General features: G+C 34.1%; 2 protein-coding genes across 4 annotated transcripts in view; both read left to right on the top strand.

Moving 5' to 3' along the window:
* The window catches only part of LOC144240513 (ephrin type-A receptor 6), an 877,144-nt gene extending 874,247 nt beyond the window's left edge, over positions 1-2,897 (top strand). For all 3 annotated transcript variants that reach the window (XM_077774886.1, XM_077774885.1, XM_077774887.1), the window contains 2 exons: positions 1,607-1,756; positions 2,783-2,897. In XM_077774886.1, coding sequence (XP_077631012.1) covers positions 1,607-1,756; positions 2,783-2,897 — 265 coding nt within the window. The remainder of the gene's footprint in view (positions 1-1,606; positions 1,757-2,782) is intronic.
* A 10,654-nt stretch (positions 2,898-13,551) lies between these two features.
* ARL6 (ARF like GTPase 6) overlaps positions 13,552-23,239 on the top strand; it is a 34,384-nt gene continuing 24,696 nt past the window's right edge. Inside the window, exons 1-4 of the mRNA XM_077774889.1 lie at positions 13,552-13,941; positions 15,009-15,158; positions 20,134-20,195; positions 20,626-20,694. Coding sequence (XP_077631015.1) covers positions 15,036-15,158; positions 20,134-20,195; positions 20,626-20,694 — 254 coding nt within the window. The 5' untranslated portion in view covers positions 13,552-13,941; positions 15,009-15,035. The remainder of the gene's footprint in view (positions 13,942-15,008; positions 15,159-20,133; positions 20,196-20,625; positions 20,695-23,239) is intronic.

Raw genomic sequence — 23,239 nt, 5'->3', positions numbered from 1 at the left:
TTTTATTTTTTACCTTATGTACAAATATTACAACGTAACTCCCATTCTCATATATTTTTAACAGAACCATACCAGAATCATATAGCATGTATACTCCATTCTGCTTCACAGTGGAGGAATTCTTATTTCATGTGGTTTCATTATAACTGTTCATATACTATCAATTTCTAGTTAAAGCTGAAATAGTTCAAATATGAATGGTAAAAACTGTTATGATGAAGTATTCCAAGTATGAGTGTTAAAAACTATGGATCTAGTTAAGTCTCTATGGATTCCATCATTCTTTAATTTTATAAAAACTTAAAAGTGAAGTAAATGAAAGTTGGATTATCCTTCAGTATTCTAATAAAAATAATTCAATGGTTCACCTCTAATGGGAATACTTTTCATTACTTAGAAAATACTGATTTGACTCAAATACCAAACATAAAAAAGGTTACTGCTTTACTATTTAATATAAACTCTAGACCTAATAATTTCTAAATGATATATTTATTACCCTAGAGGGCTAAAAATCACACTTATTACTATACTATAATAGCACTTTTACTGCCAGGTATTTTGTAAAACTATATAAAATATTTTTAACAGTTTTCATGTATTTCTGTAAGGAGAATAATATAGTTTATTGGCTGAGTCAGTTAAATACACAATTCTTAGTTATTTTACTATAATTTCTAAGGTGACTTCCATGTTTATTCTATTTTTACTTTATATAAAACTACTATGTTTATTTATGTACACATATATGTACATATATATACATACACAAATATGTATGTATTTATATCTGAATACATACACATCTACTAGCCTTTCTAAAATAATACCTTTATGTTATTTTTATATTAAAACTATAAAAATATCCCCACCTGGAATGCCAGTTATTAGGCATTAGATATTAGGAACAAAAATACAAATATCTATATCACTCACTTTAAGATCCATCAATGCTAGGTTCCTTTTTCTTGTTAACCCAGCCTGGCATTGAGTTTGCTTTGTTTTCTGCCATATTAATATCTGTGCTTTGGGCTATCTTACCATATGCTTGGATGTGTATGTAAATTTTATTCATGTAACTGAGCTCTGTAACAAGAGAAATTAGTTTTTAATAAAAATAAATTATTGTTGAACATTTGAGACAGATAAATGGAGGGGTGATAAGTGAATTCACTGTAAAAAGGAGAAGGGACCATCACAGCAAATGCAAAAAAGACCAATGGGCATGGACTCAGTGGCAGGTTAGAAAGTGTAAGAGTGAACAGCCTGTGGCTAGTTACTGTCCTTTGGGGATGAATACTGGGCTACCCTTATGCTTGAAAATACAAATATATGTAAGAGAAAAGAGTAAATAGCACTTGGCAAGATGTGGGTCTGCTCATATCATCTATAAAACCCAATAGTAGCAAAAAGCAGAAAAAGACAAACTGACAATTGAAAGTGACCAGATAAAAGTGGCAATTTGAATATGATGGAAAATTAGAGATTTTTTTAAATGGAGTATGAGAATGTTAGACATAAAAATATTGTGAAAGGAAAAAAGTTTTTTTATTTATTATTTATTTTTTTGCGTTATCTGACTTTTAAATGGATTTTTTTTTTTAAGAATGCCAGAGTCTCCTGGTGAAGTTCCTGAATATCCTTTGTTTGTCACAGTTGGTGACTGGCTGGATTCTATAAAGATGGGACAATATAAGAATAACTTCATGGCAGCAGGGTTTACAACTTTTGACCTGATTTCAAGAATGAGCATTGAGTAAGTAGTCCTAGGTTTATTATTGTATTCAGACACTTCACTCAGGTGATTGCAAACTCAAATACTCTATCAAGAACACCATGATTCAACTATATTTCCTAAGGCTAGTAGAGCATTTCCATATCTTTCCTCACCATTTCTGATTATTATTCCAGTGGAAATTAGACACTACACTTTTAACTATTTTCTATTGGAAGAATATGTTTAATTCAAATAGGTATTTTAAAAGTTTGTAAATGCTTTCTGAAATACGTATTACTCTCATTCACATCCTAGACTTTACGTCAACATAGTGAACCTAGGCAAGTTACTTATCACTCACATATACTAATCTTGTATAATCAGTTCTTCAAATGTAATAATTGTAATAATACATTATCTTCATGTAATGTCAGAGGTCCTTCTCTATATTATAAAAGTTGGACATTTTTCCACTGTCTCAAAAATGATTCTTTGCCTGGATGCAGTAAAAATGTTCAACATGTGCTTAAAAGATAGCTGGTTGGTTGAACTATATGAAATTGCCATAATTTTGAAACAGTAATGGCAATTTCACATAGTTCAACATAATACAATGGCATTTTATTCATATTATTGAATGACCATAGGACTTAAATACAGTCTACATTATACCTTCTATCCTATGTATTATTTTCCAATACTGTTGAAAAGTTGTGTCATTATCTAAATTGTATACCTTTTAGGTCTATGAAATGTCTGAACATTACATTGGTACCTGAATTTGAAATGTTTCTTTGTACCCTTAAATTTGAGGTTGACTTGATAGATTTTCAAGGAGAAGATAAGGAAAAGAAAAATGTAACAAATTCTTGATGTTCATTTATATCTTTGCTTAAACTCTTATTTTACCAGTTATACAATTTTTGTTAAGTTCATAAAGCAAATTTGACATAATACATATATACTATCTCTAAATCTTCATTTTCTAGCTTTTACTTACCAGATCTAAATGTTCATATTCTCTCTCCTCTCCCCTACCCTTATCTCTATCTATGTCTCTTACAGTGATATTAGAAGAATTGGAGTCATACTCATTGGACACCAGAGACGAATAGTCAGCAGTATCCAAACTTTGCGTTTACACATGATGCACATACAAGAGAAAGGATTTCATGTATGAAAGTACTACAAGCACTTGTGTTTTGTGCCTCAGCATTTCTAAAGTGAAAGATATCCTCTCTACTACCCTCTCTTCTGATTCATCGAACAACATTTCACAAACTGCAGTCTCCTATTCAGACTATGGGCACATGCCTTTTGTTTATGCTTCCTGGATTTTAAAATCATGTCTCATAGCTCCTCTCTGAGTTACCTGCAAATGAAACCCTGGCCCGCTGCAGATTACTACTACACAATGGTAAATAACTCAGCATGGATGTGTAACTTTGTACAACAGTATTTGGGAAGGGTTCACAAACTTAACCTAAAGGAATTTGCCCAGCTGTGGCTTCCTTAATGATGTAGAGTTTGATGGTATATGAAAAAGAAATAGTTGACCTTTTTTTCACGTTTTGTGATCAGGTAGCTTCCAAACTGACATAAATATGTTTTAGATAATTATATTCAACTGTATGGATCATATTGTTACTTTATTTTATAATAGTTTAACTGTTGATGCCTGATGTGGTTAGACTGATTTGCAGAAATCACCAATTATTTCATTTGGTGAATTCTTGTCAGATGTGATTGTGCTAAGGGGGTTATCAGGGAGGAACACTCTGCTTTTCAATCTTCTAAGGCTGAGTTTGTCTATTTTTTTTTAAATTAACCTTGTAGTGTCCTACATATTTCACAGTAAGTGGTAGTTTAGAGGCTTTTCCCCTCTAATTTTTACTAACTATATTTCTCTTCTACCTTATGAAGCTCACCCCAGAAAGATCAAGAGTGAGTCCAGCATTCTAAAAGCTTTCATAGAGGAAGCATGAAATAAAACCATATCTATTCCGTTGTTCACCTTCACAAGTTTGCAAAAGCAATTATCAAAGCATTGAGAAAATTACTTATTTTCACTGGAATTGCTTTGAATGAAAGATCCAAGCTTATAGCCTCAGATATAATGTAAAAAAAAGATTAATTAATCTAATTTAAACAGAATTTTATGATAGCTATATGGTGGCCCCAAAAATAAATACATTTGGCTGACTGTCTGATATTGGTGCATTTTGCAAGTTTAAGAACTTTTATATTTTGTTCCTGAAAAATAAGTTACATGAACATGCTGAGCTGTTTTCCAAACCTTTCAAGAGACAAGTATACCACTGCATGTTCCAAAGATATGAACATACCTAACACATGAGCATATATGAATTGTGTGTCAACCTGGGTCCATAACATAGTAACATAAAAATGTGAACACAGCTATAGTGTATTGTCGTAATTTTCTCAGAGGCTGCAAAAAAAGGCAAAAATATTTTTCAGTGAATTAAGCTGACTCGATTTATCAAAATAGTGCTGCTTTATGAATAAATTTNATCCCAGGTGTGGAGAATGTGTGAAGAGAGAGGATAAAGGGCAGGTTATCTAAAGATGCTGATTTAATAAATCGGTTTTTCTTTAAGAGATAAAGGTGCCCAACCTGCATTCTCCAATTCCTACCTAAAGTATAGTTTTTGATAATAGCAGCTGTCTTGCTATTAAAGGAGACTCACTCTTTCTTTTATTCTTCTTTTAAGATTTGTTGATTGTCCCATTAGACTAGACCCTTCCACATACATTCTTTTGCTGCTTTATCTTCCCATTTTTGCCTACTGCAGCTTAATTTTTTCTCATTTCAAATAAAAATTGTATAGAGCTAGAAGGAAGAGTCTTTAAAGTATTCCTTAAAGTATATTAAAAAAGAAAAAAGTGAAGAATTCATCACTTTTTAAGTAAGTGTGTCAGAAATAGCAACATTTTCTAGCCATCACTTGCATGGTCATGCATCACTCATACACTATCTGCAGTTTGCTTGATACATTTACGCAAATCTGGATACATTTAGAGCAAATATAAAATTTCCGTATTTACTGTCTTCAAATATATATTAAATAAGAACAGATGTAAAACAGATTAAATTTATTAATCATATATATTTATTTTTATAATACAACAAAAAAGTATTTAGAAAACTAAGGAATAGAATAATTATGGTCTTCCATAGGACTCTGTCAGCAACATCTGTATACTTTGATAAAATAAATTCTTTAAGCATTTAAACTTCTTTGAGATGGGCATTCAGTACTTGCAAGATTAAAGTTCATTATTAAGAATTTGTTTCTTAATACAGCGATCTTTTTTCTATATCTGATTTATATTTGTTTGTTCCCTAACATCTTCCTCTAGTATTATAAAACTGCCTTTTCACTTTGTGTCTTACCCCAAATGCTCTTTAAAATTTCTTTAAAATTACATTTATATTCTTCAGAACTGGAAGCATGATAATCTTATGTGTAATTTTGAACCTCATCATGGTCAGAAATGTGTGCACACATGATTGAAAAAGGTGTGCATGAGTAAACAGAATCATTAAAAAAGTAAGGATATCTATTTCTTAAATGCCTACCAGTCCAGACCCCACGATCCCAAGGATATTATAATATCCAGGAATATTAACAATGAAATTGCCAAATTCATTTGGAAACTGTACAGGAAATATTTTGAGATTTACTAGTGTATATATCTAGTAATTAAAACTGTTTAATATGCATAAGTGTAGAATTTAATTACAGAAAGAAAATTAGTAATTTACATAAATCACAGCTTTCAGTAATGATTTTTGATAACTTCAATATGCATATACATTCATGTACTTGCTTTATTTAAACTTTCCTAATCCACATTACTGAGAAGCATTTGGGAGTTTAAAAATCAGAGTTGAAGAAACCATTTACATTTTATTTTCTGGGTGGTCAGTTTCCAATTTTTAATCAACTCAGTAGCTCATAGTATAAGGCATATTTGGGGGGGGGGGATGTAAAAACAATACACAATCAAGAAGAGAGGTTAAGTATGTAAATCATTTAAAAAGTAATCAAAAATTGCAAAGCTTCTGGCTTAACAAGAATCAAGAATTATAGCACTTTTGCACTCAGTTATCTTACTTGTTGATAAGAAAGTTATGCATGCCATAATAAAAAAGATTTGTTATTTCACTCTGCATTACTCTTTAAAATCTATCTACCTATCACCTGAATTAAACAGCCTTCTAGCTACAGTTCTAAGGCCTATGTCAGCCTGTGAAGGGAAAACAAATCCAAATTCAATCCTTGAAAAGCAAAGTCTTTACAAAAGTTCTTCTGAAAAGATGGTAAAGAATATATCTCAACCACATTTCCTTAAGAATCCATTTTTTATATCTTTCCCTATCAAATTTCTACTTTACAAGTCAGTTAGTTAAATCTCTTTCCCAAAATCTTCACCAATATTAGGTTTCTTTTTTCTATTCCTTCATTAAATTTTCTAAAACTTCCTTGTTTAGCCTGCTCTGTTCTCTCTATTCCTCCATCCCACGTCTTTTCCTTTCTCAGCTTCCACCACTCCATCCCTGGTCCCTATCAACAAAAAAAGCACAGAAAACCTAAAAAGATCTTACCACTGTCCTCAGAGAGGCTGAAATTAAAGAGAAGAAGGGAATGTTGCAGAAGTATTTTGGATCTCACCACATAAATGGGAGCATTTGCGCTCATAGAGAGGGAATGAACTCGGGCTTTTTTATTAAGTAGAAATTAAATGCTTTGGAAAATAATTCCAAAATGGATGATGATGATCTTTTTCTACAGCTTTAGATAAGGAAGTTTATTATTAATTTAAAAATTTGTATTTTAGGAATCAAAAGCTGTTATCAATTCACAGTTGGTGTACATGTGCTTATATAACAAATAGATTAAAAGTAAATATATCACTTCTTTTAATATTATCACCTTAACTTCTCCAAAACTCCTATTACTTCATGTCTAATCCAAAAATATTTTGATGCTTTTTATATGAAGACTCTAAAAGGTAGGGGAGTACACTCTGAGTCAAATTGATGTTATTCTTCCATTAGGACAGTGGGCACTGAAGTCACCTAACTTTTGGTTCTTATGATCATATTTTCAACAACTTTCAGTCTGCATAATGTTCAGTAAAGGCAGTGTCAACTTACTTAGTTCATTCCAACAAATATCTATGAGGTGTCTCCTACACATTTAAGATTTTATGGCAAAGATGAGATTGGCTAAACTGTCTTAACTTCAAGGTAACTCTTAAGCTTAGAACTCAGAGGTTAGAGCCTATTTGCTATGTTTACTGTGATTACCAAGTCATTAAGAGTCAGCTCTTCCCATAGGACAAAAATACATTGAATAAATTAATAAAGGCTTGTCCAGTATGAATTGGATTTGCAGTCCCTATGGAGAGAAATATTTTGGATCTCAAATTCTCATAGAACACTCCATGCTTCCTCTAGCAGAGGGGAGCATGCTTGCAGGATTCCCTGAAGACAGTCTCTCCTTAGGAGTCACAGATTGTTATTGTCCAATGGCAAACTTTTCAGTTTAAGTGTAGACTTGCTACCTCAAAGGTGCCTCTGCTTAGAAAACATTAGCCATTTTTCAAAACAACTCTGGAGTAATTCTCTCTGCCCAAGCGAATTCACTAGTTTTAGTAAATGTAATAAGTATGAACCTATAATAGTTACATAAAACTCTTTCAAATGTGATACATTTAACAAGGGATAGAGATGATCACTCATGCCTAGATCTAACATATTACTAGATGGAAATAAATGAGAGGAGAAATCCTGAGTTGTGGAGGCATAAATACTCCTCTTACTCTTACTGTTCCAGTATAAAACAAAATATTAGGCAGGTATTTCAAAGATTTCTTAGGATAAAAATAAATTATTTATGTTATAAGGGGATGTGACACTTCTGGGGAAAAAAGGGCAACGGATCCAGAAGATACAGGTCATCAAAATGTAACTTTAATCCTCTTTTTTCTGGCTAGTAATTAGATTTGAATTTCACATTAATAATGGATGTCTATAAAGTGTGTAAAAAATATGCTTACATCTTCATTGAAAGACATAGCTTCTTTGCTTTTAAGTCAAAACAAAAATTGGTTGGTTGACATTTGCTTTTTTTGAATTTTAGAATAGATTTGAAAGTCTACCTTTAGCTTATCAGTGTTGATGCAAAAGTACTGAACTTTATTTTTTTTAAGTTTATGTATGTATTTTGAGAGAGAGAGAAAGAGAATGAGTGGGAAGGGGGCAAATGGAGAGTGTGAGAGAGAATCCCAAGCTGTCAGTGTGGAGTCCAATACAGGANTTCAGGGAATGAGAGACTAAGTCAGTGGTGGTGGGTGATTACCAGGTTTGTAGGGAAAAATCAAGAATTTGGTTTTAGCTACATAATGCCTGAGATGCCCGTAAGATATTCAAACAGAGGTAAAAAGTAGACAGTTGCATATAAGAGTTCCAAGCACCAATCAAGACTAGACATAAAAATTTGGAAGTCATCAGCATATAAGTAGTATTTAAAATTTTGAAATCACCTGGAGAAAGGATTTTAGAGAAATAGGCCACAATTGAGGGTCTAGGGCATTCCAATGTTGAGAAGTTAGGCAGAGAACTGGAAGCCAACATGACACTAAGGAGGGCAAGGTAAGTTAGAGAAAAAAGAAATGCAACTGCTTATCTGGATTAAATGCTTATAAGAAGCCAAGGTGAGAACTAAGAAATGGCCACTAGATTTGGCAGCATGGTAGTTATTTGTGACCTTGATAAGGATAGTCTCTATGAAGTAGTGTAGTCAAAGCCTGATTGAAGTGGATTAAGAAACAATTGTAGGAAAGATGGTGGAGTCACTATCTGTTAAAACTTTTTCAAGAAGTTTTCCTCTAAAAGAAGTTAGAAATAAGGCAGTAGCTGGAGGAAAATATGGGATCAAGAGATGTTTGAGGTGTGTGTGTGTGTGTTTAGAGAAAAGATGCTAGAGTATATATACTAATGAGAACAATCTGGTAGAAAGGGGAAAACTGATTATACAAAGAATATAATTATAGGAAAGGCCTTGAGAGGGAGAAGGTTAGGATTCATAGTATAAGTAGGGAAGTTAGTTTTTGAGAGGAGGGGACCTAGAACTGGAATGGAGGGAAGGCAGAATTGCAGATAGGCTGATAGATTTGTAGTAGAAAGGTAAGGATATTACTATGTGAGTAGTTCTATTTAGCAAGATGAGATAAAAGTCAACATGTGTAGTGGAAGGGGAATATAGGTTGGAGGAGTAAGTAGTTAGAAAGGGGGAATGTGAACTCTATATATACACACACACACAGACATATCCATACACATATACATAAATACATAGTGGGTATTTGTGTATATGTTAACACATCACAGGAAAAAGACCTATTATATAAAATATTTTAAAGCCGTTCTTAGTAAATATTTTTGAGACATCTTATTTGAAGGATCTGAAACAATTCTGTGATTTCGAAGGACTCTAGTAACAGAGTTCTCTCTTCCCAATTTAGAGATTAAGTGAAGACTTCTCAATGATATAGATACTCCTCATGTTTTGTTATTTTTGTCTATTACAGAGTAAAAGGCAGAAATATTTTGCAACTATTCTAATTCAAAGCCTATTAAAATTATAATTAGTTTAATTTTTAAAGATGTGTATGTATACTCAAGCTGGTAGCTTTCTCAAATTACTATTTTGGAGGGTTTTGAGCCTCCATTGAATTAAAAAAGAAAAAAAGGCAAATAGGTTCTAATCATTTAGTAAAAAAATACTTTTGTTTTCATATGAAAAACATCAGTACCATCTGTCATTTAGGAGAAACACATGGGCAATAAATATGGTTGTTTTGTTCATTGTGACCTCCCTATCCTATTAGAAGGATATTATCTCTTAATTGTGCTTGGATCTTTATTTCTGAATAGGCTGTATGTAATTCAATGTGTTGAATTTATAGGTGCATATGGGTTTGATGTAAACTTAGGTTGTGAATAATGGAATAAGATTGCTCTCCTTTTTTTTTTTGCTGTTTTAGCATAGACAAATATATAAAGATATATGTGTACATATAAATATGTATTTGGTTAAACACTTAATATTTAAATTAAATGGTAGATGTCAGTTGCAGTGTATTCAAAATAAAAGTTATAAAAATCTTAGTAGCACAAATCCTAAAAAGTTTATTAATTTAATACTAAATAGTACATTTATATAAAATACCTAGATAACAACTGTCTAGGTTGAGACATTTAATTGCTCATAAAGCAATTATTTGACTAATGAAAAACTGCAGCTGAAGTCATTTCTCCTTCCTATTAAGAGTGAATATGGTTTTTAAAATGTATCTCTCTGTAACCTATCATAAAGTTAGTTATCATTAATTATGGATTTAGCCCTGTACTCATATACTCTTACAAAAGGAGGAAAAGATCTGTGAGAATAAGGAAGTGCAGCACTGTATTTTTTTTCTCTTTGTTATTACTGTTTCTCTTCGGTTTCTATATAGAACTTCAATCTATGCCTTCCACTCAGGTTCCTTACACAGACTATGTTCTCTTTTCTGGTTGTATAACAAGATAATAGAGAAACACAGCAAAAGGGTGTTAACAATTGAACCACAATCCTACCTATTATCTACTTTGCTATAGCAGTGAAGTAGTCCAGACTTACTTAAAGGTGGTATTGTTTTCATCTTATAAAAATCTACTGTAATATTATTGATGTTCCATGTAAATTTTCATGTGCTGGCATGCTTACAAGTTAATAGTGTTATAGAATGCTCAGCTCTCAATGAGGGATTGTTTGTGGTGAATTGCATTACATATGTCATCTATTTGCTGAAAGAATATGGTGTTTAGCAAAACTACCTGCTGAGCAACATAGTAAGATTTTTGTACAAAGTACAAATTACTAATTATTGTATTTTATTTTTCTATGATTTCCTAAGAGGCATTACCAGGGTCTTACAGATGGAGTAAGCCTGTTTATTAAAATATCTATTAGCAAATAAAAGTTACAGTTCTGGTGGTTAAATTTGTGACTTTTTTGTATTGTTGTTTGATAGAATTAATATAATTTATCTTTTAGTCTCTTAAATCTAGATGCTCTTTAGATATATAATTCTGGATGCAAAATCATAGCTGTAGTTTCTCAAAATAATGTCATTAAGGTCTAGGCATAAATTCACATAAATCACTATAAATAGATACATATTTTTGTAGTGATTTCATATTGGCAAACTATTTTGTGAGTTTAAATAAATTAAGTTGTTCATTGCAGAGGTAATACTGTACATAAAATTGCAGATAACCAAAAAATACACATAATGTCCAACTATTCAAACTGGTTTAGACTATGTATTCCAAAAACGTGCAATAAATTATGATTTGGGGATTTTCTATATTCTTTTAAAAGTTGCTGGTAAGAAAATACATAAAAATTATCCTTAGGTCACCTGGGTAGCACAGTTGGTTAAGCATCCAACTCTTATCTGGGCTCAGGTCATGATCTCAGGGTTTGTAAAGTTCAAGCCTTGCATGGAGCTCCTCACTGATAGTGCAGAGCCTGCTTGGGATTCTCTGTTTCCCTCTCTATGCCGCTCCCCTGCTCGCTCTCTCTCTGTCTCTCAAAATAAATAAATAAATAAACATTTTTTAAAAAGTATCCTGAATTAATGAGAATAGTATTGTAGTCATATCTTACAGTGGACTCTTATAATTCTTTACTACAATTCCAAAAGCCAGTCTGAAATTAAAACTGGTTATAAAATATTAGAAACTTTCTTCTCTTAATCAGATATCTTACGTAGCCTTCAAGAAAATCACATACCATTTTTAAAACTTCTTTCCCTCATAATAAAATGAAGATAGCCAAACTAACTTATGAAATCAAGTGGAACAATTTTTATGATGAGCCTGAATGTACTCAAAGGCAATTTCAGTTGGCAAAGTACCACAGCACAGAGCCAACCATATGAAATATTCACATTTTAAACTCTGACGTATTTTCAAAACTGGCATTTTCTATGTTATTATAAAACCACGATTTAATCTCTAATGATAATAGATCAACACATCAACTACACTTACCTATTTACTTAGCTATTTTTCTTGTAAAAGATTTATGTATATTCCCAAATTTACTAAAAAGTTGATATCCAATCTCCTGTTATATTTCCAGTTTTCACCAAATGTTTTGTACTAAGCAAAAATTGAATGCAACCTAAGGAGAGAAAATATCTACTCCAAACAGGGAAAAATAAGTCTGTCCACTAATGTTCTCTGAAATGTTAGCTTTCTGCTTAACTCTAAGGAAAAAAAAAAGTCATATTCAGGCTATACGGAAATTAACTTCCACTTCTCATCAAAATGAATCACAACAGCCGGACACAAAGAAAAGTAATACCTCCCTGTAAATGCATGTAGAGTCAGAAGTTAATGAGCCAGAACATTTAAGAATTGGGTCAAATCCTATCTATACAATAAAACTTTCAGGGCAAAGTAAGACAAGAATTTATTTACTGAATACCGATGGTGTGCCAAACCTATATACTTTTTAAACCTATTCAATCATCAAAACTAGCAGATGAGATAATAGTGTATTTTTGCAAGTGATTAAGCTGAAGCACAGAGAAGAGTTAATTGGCCTAAGGCCACACAGAATGAATATATCCATACTCCAGCGTTTTCAAGGACATCTGTAAGTATTTTGAAATATACAACTGTTGGGATTTTGGTTTTTGTCAGTTTCAGCCTTTCAAGAGTCATTCGCCCATAACCCCACTCTTTTTCATTGTAAAACAATCACATTTGCAAATATGGAAATGTAACAAAACAAACAAAAACCCACCCTGTAATCATTCACACAAACACCTCCATCAATAATTTTATAGAACTCTTCCAGTCTCTTTTTTTACCCTTCTAGTGCGTTCAATAAGTCAAATTAATAGGCCCCAAATCAGGCCGGGTAGTAAACCTAACACTAGCTGGACGTGGGGGTGGGGGTGGTGTGGGCTGGTGGCCCATACTGAAGGCCAATAAGGAAACGGGAGATGAAAACCTATTTGAGGAACATTTAAACCTTGAAAACCATTCGTTGGCCCTGGGGCAGGGGTAGGTTAGGCCGACTGAAAAACCTTCGAAATTACCCCCAAATGTAGGCTGTCCTTTGGAAAGCGTGGTTATAAAAATGTGAAGAAATTCGTATCTCCAAATATTTTCAACAGGAGTATTACTGTTAGTATAAAATCCCAGTGCAATTAAAGAAGGTGGTTAAGCATTCAGACTATTTCTTTTCTGAACAACCTACCGCTTTGATTCTGGGGACAGTAATGTAATCAGATTATGGCTAGTGGTAATCTCTTCAGACTATCATACAGCTAAGAAACCAGAGCCTGGCATATTTTCCCTGCCGAATAATGCTTCCTACTTTTTACACTAGTTTATCTCCACTCCCTACATTTTTATTTCTCCAGGACTCCAGGGTCTGAGGTCTATCACAGCCCAGAAAGCCTCGGTGCAAAGGGCAGGGGGGCAACTCCGGCGCACGCCTTGCATGCAGTTGTGTCCTTCAGTCGCTGCCATCACGCTGCGCGCGTGCAGAGTAAACACGCAGAAGTTCCTCAGCGTTCTGGGAGCCACACGAAGCTCTCGCCCCGGAGGGCTGAAATTGCTAATACTCTACCGAGAGCCTGGCCCAGCCAGGCGTTTCCCAGCAGGCTATGCGCTCGCCTACAACTCCCATCATGCTCCATCCGGGGCAGCACTGCTCCTCGCAGAAAGGTGGCAGTTCACCCCAACACCTGTTTTCACACTTTCTTTAATACTCCTCGGTGTGCTTCTAGCACTTTCCGGAGCTCTTCAACACCACAAACAAGAGCACCAAGTCTGACTTCCTAAAACCTCCAAGGAGGCGTGGCTTCGGGACCGGAAGAACGTCTGGTTGCCAAGGAAACGCTACGCGCCTAGGCGCGGGCCCAGCCACTGATGCTCTGTCTGAGGCGCAGGCGACCGGTTCTCCGACTTGTAGAAGCGGTTTTGCTCAGGAGCAGGGATTCTTCCAATGGAGGCATAGAGAAGAAGGCTGAGAGACGCCTGGTTCTTATCTCGGGGACGGATTCGAGCGAGTGGTCTATTCCTGTTCCTCTTCAGCTCCTGGGCCCGCAGGACCAACCTCAAAGACCAGGTATCTCCCCGCCCCCCACGTCTGTAGCCAGCTTCCCCCCACTCCCTACCGCCACCACTCTCGCCGCGTTTTAGAATTGCTTTTTACTCCTAGGCTTTTAACTCTGTACGGTTGTTTCTAAAGTGTAAGAGGTGGAAAAGGAGAGATGGTTTATGCAGTTGGTACAAGAGACCCCAGAAAACTCATTGAACTGGGTTGGGCGTGTTTGTTTGGTTTTAACACCTCCCAGTTGTGTTTTTATTTGGTTTGTAGAAAACGTAATTGAAAATTCATCATCAAAAACTGAAAGCCTAATAAAAATGTCTGAAGTACTAAGAGTGTGCTATAATTCACTCTAGGAATACTTTCTAAAGTTTCCAAAGTACTATTCATGGTATTTTCTTTGTCCGAGCACTATCTCGGCAGCTTACCTTCCAAGCTCTTTACTGTGGATAACATCCTAATTCTTCAAGACTTTTCTGACAACAAGTAATCCTTTAGAAAGAATCTCAGATCACAACCAAGAGAATTTGATTGGCTGATGTGCAGAGAGAGGAAAACGATGAAACAGTAAGATAAGATAATAAACCGAAAAGATAGATCAGAGCCACACTGTGAACCTTAAAAGCTATGGGAGAAAGTTTGGGGTTTATTCTGAAAGCCACTAGTTCTCAAAAGTAACTATACATCAGAAACAGTGTAACTTTTCAAAATACAGACACCCTAACCCCATCCAGTGTGCAGCCAAAGTTGACAGGACTTTAGGCATAGGGAACTACAGAAAACTTTAATTTTATCTACCACTGTGCACATAAGGCATGGTAAATACATGTTAAGTGGCTTAAATTGTTATCTTTCCTTCTTTCCTAACTCTGTGTTACCTAGGGTTATAAACTGCCAATCTGCATTTCAGCTAAGGCTCCTTTGTGATAATCAGCTTAAATTCTGTTTACTAAATGCAGAGCTACATCGACATGGTTTTTATCATTATGTCTTTATATTACTAAATTTTTTGATGCACATGCTCATATTTTCCATACCTGAGGTGCCTGTGATTGATATATATTTTTTTATTTTCTGACTTGCAGCTTGTTTGTAAATATTTCAATCACATTATGGGATTGCTAGACAGACTTTCAGGCTTGCTTGGCCTAAGGAAGAAGGAGGTTCACGTTTTGTGCCTTGGGCTGGATAATAGTGGCAAAACGACAATCATTAACAAACTTAAACCTTCAAATGTAAGTACCTTTGTTAGATGCTCTAAGTATTTTCTGCAAAAGAAAGTTAATATGCAGAATTATTTTGTTTGCCGTCATTACTTCATATAATCATATGAAATCCTGTTAACCTTGTAGTACCTTAAGGTAATAAATGTCAGAATACTATAATTTGCAGTGTATTTTATGCAGGTATATATTGGTAATACTTGTCTTGATAAATATGTCTTGATTATTTAATATTCCAGATTATCTAATCTGGAATACTTTCCAAATGTCTTTTTTTCCTCAAAAGATTCTCACAGATTTGCAAAGTTTACTCTGAGGTAGCACTGCCCTCTTTTTGGCTCCCTCTTAAAAGAGAAACACAGGGAAAGGTGAATCATTTTTATGGGTTCTATGGATAATTAGACAGTTTACTGGGAGCATGGTATGCATATCAGTAGTAGTAAGCAGAATGACTTAAAGTCATGTAAGTAATAAGTATATGAAAATATAATTTTAATAACTGAAAAAAATATAAAGCTACACATTCAACACATGGTACATAAGTTGAAGCCTAGGTCCTGCTACATATAAAGAAAACCCACATAACTAAAATGGACTAAATAAGTAAGAGACTTCTTTTTCTGTCACCTAAATAAGTCCTGAGGAGGTATTCCAGGGCTGATAGTCCAGCTGTGTGGTCAGTTGTGAGATATCCAGGCATCTTCCATCTTTCTGTTATACTATTCTAAGTGTCTGGTTTTCATCTTCAAGGTCTCCACATGGTCACCTTGGTTAACCATCATATCTGTATTCTAAGTTACCAGGAAGGGAAAAGAATAAGGTGAAGGAATAGGCCTTCTTGCTAAATAAGCCCTCTCTAAAGAGCTTACCCAGAAGCACTAGCTAATGATTCCTAACTTACATTTCATTGGCTATCCCTACCTATAAATGAAGCTGGAGTTTTTAAAGTTTATTTATTTATTTTGAGAGAGGAAGAGAGAATGGGGAAGAGGGAGAGAGAGAATCCCAAACAGAATCTGTCAGCACAGAGCCCAGTGTGGGGCTTGATCGCACAAACTGTTAGATCATGAAATGAGCCAAAATCAAGAGTCGGCCACTTAACCGACTGAGCAACCCAGGCACCCCTAAGCTGAATTTTTTTTAAAGCAAGGCATACTGCTTCTTCCAGAAATAATAAGGGTCCTATAAGTATGGAAGAAGGAGAGAATGGATATTGGATAGACAACTAACATTTACAGTTGTAAGTATACTTATTTAGGTAAAAAGCCATTAGTGAATTAATGAAACCTGTAGAGTGAAAAAATAAATAGACTGGATACAGATAGGGCAAAAAATAAGAAGCTGGTACTCTTAATGACTAAATGGCTAGAGAATGGGAAATGCTGCTCCTAAATATAGTAGTTGAAGATGAATTTTATTGTCTTCAAATAACACTTCAGGTTGGGCAGAATAAGCAGCCTTACTATTCCATTTCTTTTGCAACACCTTCAGTTTTACTTCTGTTTGCTTGGAGATTGCTTTAGAATTACAAAAACACCATTATTTCTTTTTTTCCAGTCATTGTAAGCCAGGATAAGAAGTCAAGGATGGATTTGGAAGGCAATTTAGGTATTTTAAGGAATTCCCCACTGAGCTGTGAGTCAGCTCAGGCATACATGCTGAAGTCAGGCAGAGATTAAAAAACAACCACTTTTGGGGCATCTGGGTGGCTCAGTCAATTAAGCATCCTACTTCAACTCAGGTCATGATCTCAGGGTTCATGGGTTCAAGCCCCACATCAGGCTCTGCACTTTCAGTCAAGAGACTGCTTGGGATTCTCTCTTTCCCACTTTCTCTGCCTTTTCCCTGCTTGCATGCTCTCTCTCTCTCTCTCAAAATAAATAAATAAACTTAAAAAAAAATACCAGCTTTATTTAAAAGGTTAGAGGGTGAGGTTTAGGTCTGTTCGGAGTCATTGCTAATACTCTTATTGTATTGAGATTGGCCTCCCCAAATATCAAGCTTTCCTCCTCAGGGAAAGATCTACTCTTATAGGTTTGTTGCATGGCTAAGATGAGATGAGAGTACATGCTTGTGATGAGCATGTGGCCTTCAAATGATAGAAGAAAGAGAGACAGAACGAAGAATGCTCAGTTTACTTCACAAACTGAGCAAAGGAGTTATCTTTTCCTAAGGAGGAGAATAAATTGGTGAAGGGGAGATTGAGAAATAAAGTGTATCATTTAATTTCTTATTAATTTCTCATTTCTTAAGAGCATAGATCTCATATTATTCAGCACTAAATACCAAATACCTATAATATTGCTGGGTATTTAAGTGTATTTGAGGATGAATGGACTGGTGGGTGATTTTTTTTATTTTCATTTTTGGGCAGGGAATGATGATTGATGGCACCAAAGATACCATGTTTAGTAGACTAACCAAATAGAATCCTCTCTCAGAAATCCTGTTCTATTCTTGTTAACATTAGTTTATCCTTGGGATGTGGATGTGTCAGATAGGCTATTCCACTTAGGTGATATTTCCTATACTCTTTGCTTGCTTTGTACCATTCCCTGAGCAAGTTAGAGAATGGCCAAATGTATTTGTTCCTAGATAGAGCAGAGGATGATTAATGTTGGAGATCATTCTCTAGAGGAAAATGAATCCTACTTGAATCTGGAAGCACCAGCTCACATCCCTTGTTTTATCCTGATTAATTTGTGGAGTTTCTTCTTTCTAATTATCTTACATTAGAACTTAGAAATGATGGGAAGAAAATAAAGTTGATTAATTTTATCCCTGTTAATTAAAACAGCAAGTTAAAAGAGAAGCGCTAGAAACAAAGAGTTTGTGCAGAAGCTGGGCTATTGTGGAGAGGCTAGGCAAATGTTCTAACTACAATTCAGGGAAGATAAGGCTATTTATTCTTTTGATGTGTATCTTCTGAGATTTCTTTAAACATTTAACTTCCTATGTTTTTCCTGTTAGTAATAGCTAATGATTTTATTACGATTGTGGTCAAAATCAGAAATCAAAACAGTTGTTTATTTGGGGAACAATAAAAATTAGGAAACTCTTTAATCCAAATTTGTTTTGAAGTGAAGAAACCCTAAGGTCTGAGGCAGGAATCTGAATGGCAGGAAATAAATCTAACATAAACAGAAAGATAGTTTTGGGAGAATATAGACAGCTTGTAGGATGGAAAGAAAAGCTGAATAAACAAATTTCAGAAAAGCAAAACTGGGCATCTGTAGGGAGGCCTTTTCACTAGCACATTGCTGCTAAGGTGACTAAGCTCCAGTGACTTTTCAGCTTCTGTCTTTTCATTTGAATTTTAAATTTCCAGATGTAGACTGTCAAATTAAATGTAATGGTGTGAGGCAACAGTTTCTTTTCTACTCCTGCTGTTTTCACACAAAAGCAACATGATGAACTAAAGGGTGATTTTTTTAAAGTTAAACTGTGTCTGTATGAAGAAAATTGTAAAAAGACTGAAATCAGTGACTATAATTAATGATATATGTTGAGTATATACTATGGACCAGACACTGTATTGAGTATTTTGCATTCATTAACTCCTTTAATTATCATGATAATTTTACAAGTTAAAGATAATAATAGATTTCACATTTTAGAAAACTAAGGTTTGGAGAAGTTGAGTAATTTGTCTAAGATAGCATATTATCAATTAAGAGAAATTATAAAGTTTTTGTAATAAATCAAGAAATGATACATTAATGAGATAGGACCAATAAAGCTTAAGGAATGGTTATATTTAAAAAAGGAGTCAAGAATAACTCATAGGTATATGGATCAGAAAGTGAATGAGTTTTTTTTTTATTCAAAGGGAGGAATAGTTTTGATGATGAAAGTGTTAGGAGGCATTTGGTGACTTAAGTTGTCAATTTAAGTCTTTTTTTGTTGTTGTTATTATAAAGTGTATTTATTTATTTTGAGAGAGAGTGAGCTAGTGGCAGAGGGGCATAGAGAGACAGGAGAGAGTGAGAATCCCAAGCAGGCTCCATGCTGTCAGCACAGAGCCTGACATGGCTCAATTTCACTAGTTGTGAGATCATAACTTGAACCAAAATTAGGAGTCAGTTTCTCAACCAACTGAGCCACCTAGGCACCCCAGTTTAAGGCACTTTAGTTGTCAGGTTAAGTCATTTAATTGACTTTCTAACACGTCTCCTGCTTTACTTTTGCCCCCTTGTAATTTCTGCTCCACACAGAATTCCCCACCATGGCTCTACCTCTCTTTATTACATATAGCTCTCTGCCTTACTCAGGACATTTTAGATATAAAGGCCTTATTCTTTTCCTCAGTGGCACATTCCTTCCTGCATTGGGGTTGTTGCACTGGCTAATTCCTTTGACTGAAATATTCTTTGCCAAGATCTTGTCATAGCTCTTCTCCTTTTTGATGTTTACTCTTGGGTCAGATGTCACCTCCTCAGAGAGAGAGGCTCTTCCATGCTCCGTACCAACCTCTTGCTCCATTGCCTCCCATCCCCAAATCACCTTTCATTGTGCTTGTCACTGCCTGAAATCGTGTTCATTTGTAGTTTGTTTGGTTATTGTTGTTTACCTTCCCTAGGTAATAAGCTCAGTGAGAGCAGGGACCATGTATATTCCCCATCTAGATATGAGAACAGTCCCCTAGAGCATATATAAACTCAGTAAGTATGTGGTGAAAGATTACAAAGTCCTATATGTGAACTTGGAACGACTCATCAAACTACTTTAACACTGCGGTAAATTGCAGCAAACCACAAATATGAGTGAAAACATACATATTATACAGGTTCATATTAGCAAACCTTGAACTTCTATAAAGCATTCACACACAGTGATCCCACTGTAAAAATTATAGTTTTGTTTAATTCTATTATCTCCTTAGTGACAAATTTTAGTAAGAATTGGATATCTGGATTTTTTTTTTTAACCTGAGGGATAATTCATCTTTGGTAATTGCATATTTCTAAATTTATCTCTTTTCTTAAAGGCTCAGTCGCAAGATATAGTTCCAACCATAGGATTCAGCATAGAGAAATTCAAATCGTCCAGGTAATTCACTTTATTATGCTTGTGACTAAGAAGTTGTGGGTGAAAAATGATAATATTAGATCTGCCTAGTCATTCCTTCTACTGTTAGAAAAATTAATTTGTTGTTTCAGAAATCCGTAAGAATTAAAATATTTGTACCACTACTTGTGGATTATTTTTCAGAATTTAGAGTTTAGACAAATTCTGATAATCTCTCTAGGATGGAAAACGTNATCTATATTAAAAAAATATATGGGACTTGAACTTGAAAATTGATTCAAGTTAAATATTATATATTCAAACGTGGCTTCTTTGAAAAAAATTAAAATTTTAAATAAAAATTTTAAATAAACGTGACACCTTACATTAGTATCTTATAATGTAGTCATGTTTTGTTTTGTTTTGTTTCGGTGTTTGGTTTTGTTTTGTTTATTATTGTCTTTTTCTGTAGTTTGTCTTTCACAGTGTTTGACATGTCAGGTCAAGGAAGATACAGAAATCTCTGGGAACACTATTATAAGTAAGTATGTTTATGAATGTTAGTTAACTAGATGATTATATTTCAATAACAAATAATGATTACAGATAAAACTAAAAGATTACAATGGGCTAGGTTGCAGTGTTTATTTTTCATATAATTTAAGCACATTTTCTACTTTAAAAAATATATAATCATACTTTATATTATTTTTCAAAGGCTTCAGGCCCTTCTTGACTTTGGTTCTTTGCATATGCTGTTCTCTCTGTTTTTAATGCCCTCTCTTATTTATTTATTTTTTTAATATTTTTTATTTATTTCTAGGAGAGAGAGAGAGACAGCGTGAGCAGGGGAGGGTCAGAGAGAGAGGGAGTCACAGACTGAAACAGGCTCCAGGCTCTGAGCTGGCAGTCAGCACAGAGCCCTACGCGGGGCTCGAACCCACGAACCGCGAGATCATGACCTAAGCGAAAGTCGGATGCTTAACCGACTAAGCCGCCCAGGCGCCCCTGCCCTCTCTTATTTTATTTAAAGTCAATATGGTCATGCTTTAAAGCTAACTCAAAAGTTACCTCCTCTGTGAAATTTCACTATGTTTCCTATTTATCTGTCCCCAGCATTCACATAGTACTTTGCCTATCCATGCCTCTGTTATCCTAATTCTTCGGTCTTAAAGTCATGTTCCATACCTGCCTCCCTGGTGAGAGTGTGAACTCTTCAAGAGCAGGGATTATTTCTTACTAAGGTTATTTCTTCAAGTTCAATTTATGATGCTGGGCATATAGATCAGTACATATTTATTGAATAAATTTAGTTAAAATAACAGTATGAACAGTTGATCCATTTGTTCTACAGGCAATTCTAAACAAGATATTTTTCACAAGATATTATGCACATTAAGTGCTCACTAATTACTACAGATTAGGAACTGTCAAGTTCCTAGGATCCAAATATATTATATCCTCTCAAGATTTGCATGTGGTATTAAAATGAATTCATTAACTTCTAATATTTCTAGGACTCCTTCATCTAAAGGCAATGTTAACTACTTTTGGAGTCTGAAACTAGTAACCAGTATCGTTTGACTAAATGCCTTTTTGTCATTATGAACTCTTGCTTTCAATGGTTATGACATGACTGCCAGATCTGATTTTAATTTTTATTGATTAATTCTTTCCTGCAAATGTGGGGTTAAAAAATACATAGAAAATAGTACTTCAAAAAAGGAAATTTTTCTTTTCTTTTTTTTTTTAAGTTTATTTATTTATTTTGAGAGAGACAAAGACAGCATGAGTGGGGCAGGTGCAGAGAGAGGGAGAGAGAAAATCCCAAGCAGGCTCCGCACTGTCAGCGCAGAGCTTGATGTGGGGGCTTGAACTCATGAACCGTGAGATCATGACCTGAGCCCAAACCAAAAGTCTGACAGTTACTGAGCTACCCAGACGCTCTAAAAGGAAATGTTTCTGATTTTAATTCCTTTTTCTTCAAAATATTTTTGGAAGAAGTTAATTTTTACAAATGCTATAGATAAATTGTAGGTTGAAAAGTGAATAAGGTTACCATAGAGAAGTCTACAATAATAGTATATTTATTTCCCGTATCTCTATATTTTTCTAATTATGAATGAACAATTCATTTTAATCTATTAGACTAAAAAGTTAAAAAGATTAAATCTACTATTGGCAAAACAAGTCACTCTTGTGGTGGGAATGTAACATCTTTTTCAGAAAAATTTATCAATATCTGTTAAAATGAAAAATATTCTTGCTCTCCAGCCATCATTTTGCTCCTTGAAAAGTATCCTATGACTAACACTAGTGGGCAAAAATATACATAGAAAAATGTGTGTTGAACCCTGTGTATAATGACATATCTCAATTATAAAAAGAAAAATAGTATTCTTAATAAAAATATGTGCTTTGTACATATAGAGAAGAAAAATAAATAGGTGGAATGTGTACCAAACCATTAATAGCATTTGTTTTGGGAACACTAAGATTATAAGGGAACTTACTTTGTCATTTATATGATTCTATAATGTTAATTAGTATATAATTTTTGCATCTCATCCTTATAATAAGGAAAAGTAATAAAGTGTAAAAGGAGTGCATATTTTTTAATATTTGGAAAACATAGAAAGAATATAAAAAAGTTGTTTTCTGTAATCTCACTACTAATAAATTTGCTATTGTTAATTTTTTTCTATATTTCTTTTTTAAATATAAAATATACACTTTACATAATTAAGAAAGGAACATTATAAATTACCACAAATAGTTTTTTATCCTGCTTCTTTAATTAACATTCTATGATAAGAGTAAATCCGGAGAAACATCCAAAGAATATAACTAATGAATGGCTACCTGTTATTTTTTCATATGCCTAAGCCTATTTTTTGGTCATTTTTCTATTTTTGGACATAAAGGTTATTCTCAGTTTTTGAAGATCATAAACAACCCTTCGGTTAACACATCTTGCTGCATAAATCTTTGTCATAGTTCATGTTTCCTCAGAATGAATTCCAGAAATAAAATTACTGGTTTAAAGTGACTGAACATTTTTAAAGCTCTTGGTAGATCCTTTCAGT

The sequence above is a fragment of the Crocuta crocuta genome, unplaced genomic scaffold (assembly GCF_008692635.1).
Source record: "Crocuta crocuta isolate KB4526 unplaced genomic scaffold, BGI_CrCroc_1.0 scaffold6, whole genome shotgun sequence".
NCBI lineage: Eukaryota > Metazoa > Chordata > Mammalia > Carnivora > Hyaenidae > Crocuta > Crocuta crocuta.
Note: the sequence above shows the minus strand (reverse complement) of the source record. Positions and strands in the feature narration are given on the sequence as shown.